Source organism: Salvelinus namaycush, chromosome 21, assembly GCF_016432855.1.
Source record: "Salvelinus namaycush isolate Seneca chromosome 21, SaNama_1.0, whole genome shotgun sequence".
Lineage (NCBI taxonomy): Eukaryota > Metazoa > Chordata > Actinopteri > Salmoniformes > Salmonidae > Salvelinus > Salvelinus namaycush.
In genome coordinates, this window is record NC_052327.1 from 40,466,966 (window position 1) to 40,477,325 (window position 10,360).

The window sequence follows — 10,360 nt, forward strand, 5'->3', positions numbered from 1 at the left end:
ACGTTTTTGTCCTCAGGCCTGGAGGGAAGCAAAAGTAATTTCGCTACCCAAGAGTGGTAAAGCCGCCTTTACTGTTTCTAACAGCAGACCTATGAACTGTTGGAAAACATTGTGTTTGACCAAATACAATAATATTTCTCTATAAACAAATTAACAACAGACTTTCAGCATGCTTATAGAGAAGGACATTCAACATGTACTGCACTGACACAAATGACTGATGATTGGTTCAAATACATTTATAATAAGAAGATTGTGGGAGCTGTACTGCTAGATTTCAGTACAGCCTTTGATATTATTGACCATAACCTGTTGTCGAGAAAAATGACGTGGTATGGCTTTTCAACCTCTACCATATCGTGGATTCAGAGGGTTTTCTTTAATGGAAGCTTCCTTATTGTCAAACATGTAAAGTGTGGTGTGCCGCAGGGCAGCTCTCTAGGCCCTCTACTCTTTCCTATTTTTACCAATGACCTGCCACTGGCATTAACTTCTTTGGGGTAGGGGGCAGTATTTTCACGTCCGGATGAAAAGCATGCCCAGAGTAAACGGCCTGCTACAAAGCCATAAAAGCTAGAATATGCATATTCATGAAGCTGGTTGAGAGAATGCCAAGCTGTCATCAAGGCAAAGGGTGGCTACTTTGAAGAATCTCAAATAAAATCTATTTTTCATTGTTAAAAATTGTTTGGGATAGGGGGCAGCATTTTCACGTTTGGATGAAAAGCGTGCCCAGAGTAAACTGCCTGCTACTCAGTCCCAGTTGCTAATATATGCATATTATTAGTATATTTGGATAGAAAACACTCCGAAGTTTCTAAAACTGTTTAAATGATGTCTGTGAGTATAACAGAACTCATATGGCAGGTGAAAACCTGAGAAAAAATCCAACCAGGAAGTTGGAAATCTGAGGTTGGTCGATTTTCAACTCAGCTCCTATTGAAGATACAGTGGGATATTGGTAATGTTGCACTTCCTAAGGCTTCCACTAGATGTCAACAGTCTTTAGAACCTTGTCTGATGCCTCTACTGTGAAGTGGGGCCGAAGCAGAGAGGAATGAGTCAGAGGTCTGCCAGTAGCCACGAGCTGACCATGCACGTTCACATGAGAGTTTGCTCCCGTTCCATTTGCTTTTCTGAAGACAAAGGAATTCTCCGGTTGGAACATTATTTAAGATTTATGTTCAAAACATCCTAAAGATTGATTCAATACATCGTTTGACATGTTTCTACTGACTGTTACAGAACTTATTGACATTTCGTCTGCTTTTAGTGAATGCGCTTCGTGACTTTGGATTTGTTTACCAAACGCGCTAACAAAAGTAACTATTTGGACATAAATGATGGACATTACCGAACAAAACGAACATTTCTTGTGGAAGTGGGAGTCCTGGGAGTGCATTCCGACGAAGATCAGCAAAGGTAAGTGAAGATGTATAATGCTATTTATGACTTTTGTTGACTGCATAATATGGCGGCTATATTTGTGTCTTGATTGGGCTCTGAGCGCCGACCTCAGATTATTGCATGGTTTTTGCTCTTTCCGTAAAGCGTTTTTGAAATCCTACACAAAATTCCATGCATAACAGTTGTATCTTTTAGCAATGTTTATTATGAGTATTCCTGTAAATTGATGTGGCTCTCTGCAAAATCAAAGGACGTTTTGGAACTTCTGAACGTAAGGCGCCAATGTAAACTCAGATTTTTGGATATAAATATGAACTTTACCGAACAAAACATACATGTATTGTGTAACATGAAGTCCTATGAGTGTCATCTGATGAAGATCATCAAAGGTTAGTGATTCATTTTATCTATATTTCTGCTTTTTGTGAATCCTCTCTTTGGCTGGAAAAATGGCTGTGTTATTCTATGAATAGGCACTCACCTAACATAATCGTTAGGTTTGCTTTCGTCATAAAGCCTTTATGAAATCGGACACTGTGGCTGGATTTACAACAAGTGTATCTTTAAAATGGTGTAAAATACATGTATGTTTGAATTTGGCGCCCTGCAGTTTCACTGGCTGTTGAAGAGGTGGGACGCTCCCGTCTCACGTACCCTAGAGAGGTTAAACAAAGCATTTGTGTCCATGTATGCTGATGATATCTATGTTATAAACGTGGTACTGTGTTTATATCTATGTTATAAATGTGGTACTGTGTAATGCCTCTGTTACAAATGTGGAATTGTGCTTATATCCATGTTATGAATGTGGTACTATGATTATATCTGCTACTGTATCTATCTAATAGAACTCAGATGGTTTTCTTTAATGAAAGCTTCCTTAATGTCAAACATGTAAAGTGTGGTGTACCGCAGGGCAGCTCTCTAGGCCCTCTACTCTATTTGTATCTGCCACGTGGTACTGTGCAATATCTATATTATAAATGTGGCACTGTCTAATATCTATGTTATACATTTGGTATGGTGTTCATATCTACATTATAAATGGACATTTCCCCTCTGCTTCTCCCCCTATGGACACCCCCCCCCCCCCCCCCCCACTGACTTTTACTCTGCCCCCACTCCAACAACATTCATCAATATGTCTATTATAGTTTTTTAATTACTTTTTTTTTTTCACTTGGTCCCCACATCCCCTAAATAGTCTTTACTCTGCCTCCACCCCAATGGACATTCATTTATTCATCACTGCTACAGTTATGTTGTACAGTATATAGTGCTATTTCTATATTTCTATTGATGTTGTTTTTTTATTACCCTTTTCCTTATTTTATTTCACTTTGTCTTGCATGTTGGAGCGCAGAGCCTAATATTTTTACTATACCGTGCAATCACACCTGCAACCCTATACATGTGACTATTAAGCACTCAATCTCTGAATCGGAATCTAAATAAACAGGTAGTGATCATGCTCAATGTGAAGTCACTGCGAGTCCGCCTAAAGATACAGTGCCTTCAGAAAGTATTCATACCCTTTACCTCTCACCCATCTACACACAATACCCCATGATTATAAAGTGAAAACATGTTTTTGGCAATTTTAGCTAATTTATTGAAAATTAAATACATACATATCTAATTTACATAAGAATTCACACTCCTGAGTCAATACATTGTAAAGCACCTTTGGCGGGGATTACAATCATTTAGTCATCTTGGGTGTATTGGTATCAGCTTTGCACATCTGGATTTGGGAATTTTCTCCCATTCTTCCTTGCAGATTTTATTTCTCAAGCTCTGTTAAGTTAAATGGGGAGTGGTGGTGAAGAGCAATCTTCAAGTCTTTCCACAGATTTTCAATGGGATTCAAGGCTGGGCTTTGGCTGGGCCACACAAGGACTTTCAAATTCTTGTTTTGATGCCATTCCAGCATTGCTTTGGCTGTATGGTTGGGGTCATTGTCCTGTTGGAAAGTAAATCTTTGGCCCAGTCTAAGGTTGTTTGCACTCTGAAGCAGGTTATCATCAAAGATTTAACTTTATTTGGCTCCGTTCATTGTTCCCTCCATCCTTACCAGTCTCCCTGTCTCTGCCGCTGAAAAACATCTCCATAGCATGATTCTGCCACCACCATGCTTCATGGTAGGGATGGCGTTAGACGGGTGATAAACTGTGTCTGGTTTTCTTCAGATGTAGTCTTTGCTTTCAGGCCAAAGGATTACATTTTTGTCTCATCAGAGCAGACTCTTTTGTCTTATGCTCTCAGTCTTTCAAGTGTCTTTTTGCAAACTCCAGGCGTGCTGTCATGTCCAATAATCAAATCAAATGTTATTGGTCACATACACATGGTTAGCAGATGTTAATGCGAGTGTAGCGAAATGCTTGTGCTTTTAGTTCCGACATTGCAGTAATATCTAACAAGTAATCTAACAATTTCACAACAACTACCTTATGAATAAGAATATGTACATATAAATATATGGATGAGTGATGGCTGTGCGGCATAGGCAAGATGCAGTAGATGGTATAGAGTACAGTATATACATGTGAGATGAGTAATGTAGGGTATGTAAACAATATATAAAGTGGCATTGTTTAAAGTGACTAGTGATAAATTGGATGTAATAAATGTTTAATTATTACAATGGCTAGAGATTTGAGTCAGTATGTCGGCAGCAGCCACTCAATGTTAGTGATGGCTGTTTAACAGTCTGATGGCCTTGAGATAGAAGCTGTTTTTCAGTCTCTCGGTCCCAGATTTGATGCACCTGTACTAACCTCGTCTTCTGGATGATAGCGGGGTGAACAGGCAGTGGCTCGGGTGGTTGTTGTACTTGATGATATTTTTGGCCTTCCTGTGACATCGGATGGTGTAGGTGTCCTGGAGGGCAAGTAGTTTAACCCTGGTGATGCGTTGTGCAGACCGCACTACCCTCTGGAGAGCCTTACGGTTGTGGGCGGAGCAGTTGCCGTACCAGGCGGTGATACAGCCCGACAGGATACTCTCTATTGTGCATCTGTAAAAGTTTGTGAGTGTTTTTGGTGACAAGCCAAATTTCTTCAGCCTCCTGAGGTGTGGGTGGACCATTTCAGTATGTCCGTGGAGTATATGCCGAGGAACTTAAAACTTTACACCTTCTCCACTACCGTCCCATCGATGTGGATAGGGGGATGCTCCCTCTGCTGTTTCCTGAAGTCTACGATCATCTCCTTTGTTTTGTTGACGTTGAGTGTGAGGTTATTTTCCTGACACCACACTCCGAGGGCCCTCACCTCCTCCCTGTAGGCCGTCTCATCGTTGTTGGTAATTAAGCCTACCACTGTAGTGACGTCTGTAAACTTGTTGATTGAGTTGGAGGTGTCATGGGTGAACAGGGAATACAGGATCAGCAGGGTGGAGATGTTGTTTCCTACCCTCCTACCCGGTTTCCTACCCCCTGTCAGAAAGTCCAGGACCCAGTTGCACAGGGCGGGGTCGAGACCCAGGGTCTCGAGCTTAATGATGAGTTTGGAGGGTACTAAGGTGTTAAATACTGAGCTGTAATCGATGAACAGCATTCTTACATAGGTATTCCTCTTGTACAGATGGGTTAGGGCAGTGTGCAGTGTGATTGCTTCGTCTGTGGACCTATTGGAGCGGTAAGCAAATTGGAGTGGGTCTAGGGTATCAGGTAGGTTGGAGGTGATATTTTTTATTTTAGAAGAAAAAAAAATACCCAATTTTTCTCCCCAATTTCGTGGTATCCAATTGGTAGTAGTTACAGTCTTGTCTCATCGCTGCAACTCCCGTACGGACTCGAGAAATGCAAAGGCCGAGAGCCATGCGTCCCCGGAAACACAACCCAATCAAACTGCTTCTTGACACAATGCACATCCAACCCGGAAGCCAGCCGCACCAATGTGTCGGAGGAAACACTGTACACCTGGCGACCTGGTCAGTGTGCACTGCGCCCGGCCCACCACAGGAGTCGCTAATGCGCGATGAGACAAGGATATCCCTGCCGGCCAAACACTCCCTTACGGAGGGTCCGGACGACACTGGGCCAATTGTGCGCCGCCCCATGGGCCTCCCGGTCGCGGCCGGCTGCGACAGAGCCTGGGCTCGAACCCAGAATCTCTGGTGGCACAGCTAGCACTGCGATGCAGTGCCTTAGACCACCTTGGGTGGAGGTGATATGATCCTTGACTAGTCTCTCAAGTACTTCATGATGACGGAAGTGCGATAGTCGTTTAGCTCAGTTAACTTAGCTTTCTTGGGAAAAGGAACAATGGTGGCCCTCTTGAAGCATGTGTGAACAGCAGACTGGGATAGGGATTGAATGAATATGTCCGTAAACACACCAGCCAGCTGGTATGCGCATGCTCTGAGGACGTGGCTAGGGATGCCGTCCCGGCCGCCAGCCTTGCGAGGGTTAACACGTTTAAATGTTTTACTCACGTTGGCCGCGGTGAAGGAGAGCCCACAGGTTTTGGTAGCGGGCCGTGTCAGTGACACTGTATTGTCCTCAAAGCGAGCAAATAGGTTGTTTAATTTGTCTGGGAGCAAGACGTCGTTGTCCGCAACGGGGCTGGTTTTCTTTTTGTAGTCCATGATTGACTGTAGACACTGCCACATACGTCTCGTGTCTGAGCCGTTGAATTGCAACTCTACTTTCTCTCTATACTGACGCTTAGCTTGTTTGATTGCCTTGCAGAGGGAATAGCTACACTGTTTGTATTCGGTCATGTTTCCGGTCGCCTTGCCATGATTAAAAGCAGTGGTTCGCGCTTTCAGTTTTGCACGGATGCTGCCATCAATCCAAGATTTCTGGTTGGGGAAGGTTTTAATAGTCAACACGGGTACAACATCACCGCTGCACTTGCTAATAAACTCGGTTACCAAATCAGCATATACATTAATGTTGTTGTCTGAGGCTATCCGGAACATATCCAAGTCACCGTGAACGAAGCAATCTTGAAGTGTGGAATCCGATTGGTTGGACCAGCATTGAACAGACCTGAGCACGGGCGTTTCCTGTTTTAGTTTCTGTCTATAGCTTGGGAGCAACAAAATGGAGTTGTAGTCAGATTTGCTAAGGAGGGCGAGGGAGGGCTTTGTATGCATTGCGGAAGTTAGAGTAGCCATGATCCAGAACGCTGCCAGCCCGGGTTGCGCAATCGATATGCTGATAAAATTTAGGGAGCCTTGTTTTCAGATTAGTTTTGTTAAAATCCCCAGCTACAATAAATGCAGCCTCAGGATATATGGTTTCCAGTTGACATAGAGTCCAATGAAGTTCTTTCAGGGCGGTCGAGGTGTCTGCTTGGGGGGGGGGGGGGGGGGGGATATTCACGGTTGTGATTATGATCTAAGAGAATTCTCTTGGTAGATAATGCGGTCGGCATTTTAATGTAAGGAATTCTAGTTCAGTTGAGCAAAATGACATGAGTTCCTGTATGTTGTTATGATCACACCACGACTCGTTAATCATAAGGCATACACCCCCGCCCTTCTTCTTACCAGAGATATGTTTGTTTCTGTCGGCGCGATGCGTGAAGAAACCGGGTGGCTGTACTGACTCTGATAACTGGTGAAGTGGCGTGACGTAGAGACTGTTGTCCTTCTGGCAAGTTCTCACATCTCAGCCCAGGAACTCTGTAGTTCTGTCAGAGTGGTCATTGAGTTCTTGGTCACCTCCCTGACCAAGGTCCTTCTTGCCCGGTTGCTCAATTTGGTCAGAAGGCCAGCTCTAGGCAGAGTCTGGGGATATTCTTCACTGTGCTCTTGGAAACTTTCAACACTCTAGAAATGGTGTTATACCCTTCCCCAGATATATGCCTCATCACAATTATTTCCTTGGACTTCATGGTATAGTTTTCATTCTGAAATGCACTGTCAACTGTGGGACCTTATATAATTGGCCACAGGTGGACTCCAATCAAGTTGTAGTGACGTCTCAAGTGTAACGATTCTCGTCCTCTTCGTCTGAGGAGTATGAAGGATCGGACCAATATGCAGCGTGGTAAGTGTTCGTCATATTTTAATAATAAACTGAACACTACAAAATACAAAAATAACAAAGTGAATGAAAACGAAAACCGAAACAGTCCTGAATGGTGACACAAACACAAACCCAGGAAACAACCACCCACAACCAAAATGGGGAAAACAGGCTACCTAAATATGATTCTCAATCAGAGACAACGATCGACAGCTGCCTCTGATTGAGAACCATATCAGGCCAGACATAGAAATACAACAACATAGAAAACAGAACATAGACTACCCACCCCAACTCACGCCCTGACCAACCTAACACAAAGACATAAAAAGAAACTAAGGTCAGAACGTGACATTTCCTTTAATCATGATGATTAAAGGAAATTGGATGCACCTGAGCTCAATATGCTGTGTCATAGCGAAGAGGTGTGAATACTTACGTAAAAGAGATATTTCTGCATTTCAATTTCACTAACTTTTTTTTTTAAATCTAAAAACATCTTTTCTCTTCATCATTATGGGTTATTGTGTGTAGATGGGTGAGATTTTTTTAATATTCATTTTGAATTCAACATAATGTTGAATAAGTCAAGTGTTAAGAATACTTTCTGAAGACACTGAATGCGTGAAGGATGTGCAACTCACCTTCTGCCAGACGTAGGCCTCGCGCAGGGTGATGATCTCATGTTCACGGTGCTCCCCCTGCACGGCACACACCACACAGATGACCTTCTCGTCAGCCTTGCAATAGAGAGTGCCCTCCTGGCCGTGCTCCTTACAGCGCAGCCTCTCCACTGTCACTGTGTCCCTCTTACTAACCCCCTCTAGAGCCGCCACTGCCTCTTCATCGCCATCTTCATCATCAACCTTCCCCTTCCCCTGGTCTCTCTCTCCTCCACACACACCGTTCTCTTGTATCCCAGCCCCACCGCATGCCGCATTTTCCACCACCCCTGGCTCTGTCGCAGGCCTCATTCCCTGTACCCTTTCCTCCCCTGCCCCCTCCCTTGTGTGTCTGGCCCTGCCCAGCCGTTGGGACTGGGACTGGGGCTGCAACACTTCCTGGCCATAGGGCATTAGCTGGTGTCGTGTGCTGCAGGCGTGTTTCTCGGCGTGGGCAGGGCAGAAGGCGAAGCTGCAGGTGTGACACACCTGGGTCGCCGGCTGGGCCTCGTCAGGCTCACACGCATCACATGACCCATCCATCTGCGGTAGCTCGTCCTCATCAGGTCCTCCACTTCCTCTCCAGGGTTCCCCTTGGTCTGTCATTGTAGTGGGTCTGAGTAGGGTGAGTAGGGGGGTAAGTGAAGGACACCCTGTGGGAGAGATGAGTGGTAGAGGACAGGGTATATAAATAGGTACTTACTTGACCTAAGCAAGAGTAACAAGTTGTAGGGACTACTGTCAGAGGAAAAACAAAACACATCCCTTTCAAAGGTACTGTACCTGCCAAAGTTTACTGCTTTTGTCTGCAAACACACCCCTCTTTGTTTGCATACTTTTCCCCACATACACACACTGTAGATACACACACAACTGGTGAGAGTGCAAACCTGCATTATCTAATGCAACTGGTGAGAGTGCATACCTGCATTATCTAATGCATACACACTCTCTTTCTCTCCAAGCTCCTCCTCTTTCTGTCCAGCATTAGGGACAGACCATTTCATGCTTCAATCATTTTGTTTTTCTCTCCTCTCCCTCCCCCTTTCATTTATTTCACTCTACGGGAGAGCATTTTAAGAATGGAGGCTACCCACGCTGCCTGCCTGACACACACAGCAGAGCCTGAGCTGCATACAAAACTATGTTTTGTGCTCTCTCTCTCTCTTTTCCTCTCTCGCTCCGTGGGGGCCTACCTCTCCTGAGCACAGCTTGGCTATTCTCTCTCCTTTCTGACACAAACAACCACCAACTGGGCCTCACTGCACATAAAACTCCCCCTACTCTTCAATTCTCTTCTCCACTCTGCTATCTCCATTTCTCTGACTCTTTCACACACCGACACACACACACTCTCTCTCTCTCTCCCCCCCTATGGGGCCTACCCGTGTGAAGCTCGGTTCCCAATGTGTACTCACTGGTATATCTGTGAGGCAGGCTCTGCAGTTTTGTTCGCTTTCTGTCACTCTTTGTTTCTCTCTCTGCTGCGGAGAGCACAGCCAGTGATGACGTTAGCTAGCTAGCACTTCCTTAGCACAGCTGCCCTGCTCTCTGTGCTCTAATTTGCTACCTTTCACTTCACAGTTGAAGCTGGCTGTATTCACTTCCTTGTTTTCCTCAGCTGCTGGGTATTTTTTTCTCTCTTTCTCTCTTTACTTCCTGGTTCTCTAGTGGCAGCCGGAGAGAGAGACACACAGAGGTGGGAGAGAGAAACTGATTTGACAACCACAACAAAAGGCAGAGAGAGCAGCCTGCTAGCAAACACAGACAATGCAGCAGGATTAGTAGGCTTGAGAGGGAGAGGAAACAAACTCTTCCACTGTTCTCCTCCTTAGAGAGAGCTAAGAGGCTATTGAGCTGAGCTCCACATAAGCAGCAGTGTTTGGTGTTTGGCCAGTGAGTGCTGCATTCTACTCTATGGTGAAACATAAATAAGTTTTACAGTCTAAGCTGTAATCACAGTCTGGGTCTCGCTGGATGCGGATGAAGATGTTTTGCCAATTGAGCAGCTGAAAGACCAATTGAATTGACTGTAATAAAAAAGCACTTCACGTTCTCATATAAAAGTACACAGCTGGACAAGCCTCTCTGCAAGAGAATAAACAGCAGAGGAAAAATAACAAAACAACAACAATTTAGTACATTGACTTGATTCTAATTACAATATACCCCAAATACAATTACACAATGAGCCCAAATTATACCCATTGTCCAAATCTTGGGCAATTTGCACTGGAAAATAAAGAAAAATCAATGGTAAAATAAAGGGGTTTAATTTCAAAGAAGGTAAAACACGGGGTCTCCCAGAGAG

At 44.3% G+C, this 10,360-nt stretch overlaps 1 protein-coding gene across 5 annotated transcripts in view; it reads right to left on the reverse strand.

Moving 5' to 3' along the window:
- LOC120066375 (tripartite motif-containing protein 44-like) overlaps nt 1-9,658 on the reverse strand; it is an 84,692-nt gene extending 75,034 nt beyond the window's left edge. For 4 of the 5 annotated variants that reach the window (XM_039017702.1, XM_039017700.1, XM_039017698.1 and 1 more), the window contains exons 1-2: nt 9,468-9,658; nt 8,032-8,702 (exon numbers count right to left, since the gene is read on the reverse strand). In XM_039017702.1, the coding sequence (XP_038873630.1) occupies nt 8,032-8,655 (624 nt within the window). In that variant the 5' untranslated portion in view covers nt 8,656-8,702; nt 9,468-9,658. Of the gene's footprint in view, nt 1-8,031; nt 8,703-9,434 lie in introns of all 5 variants that reach the window. The other variant, XM_039017699.1, reaches the window with a different exon arrangement.
- Between the last annotated feature and the right edge of the window lie 702 nt (nt 9,659-10,360).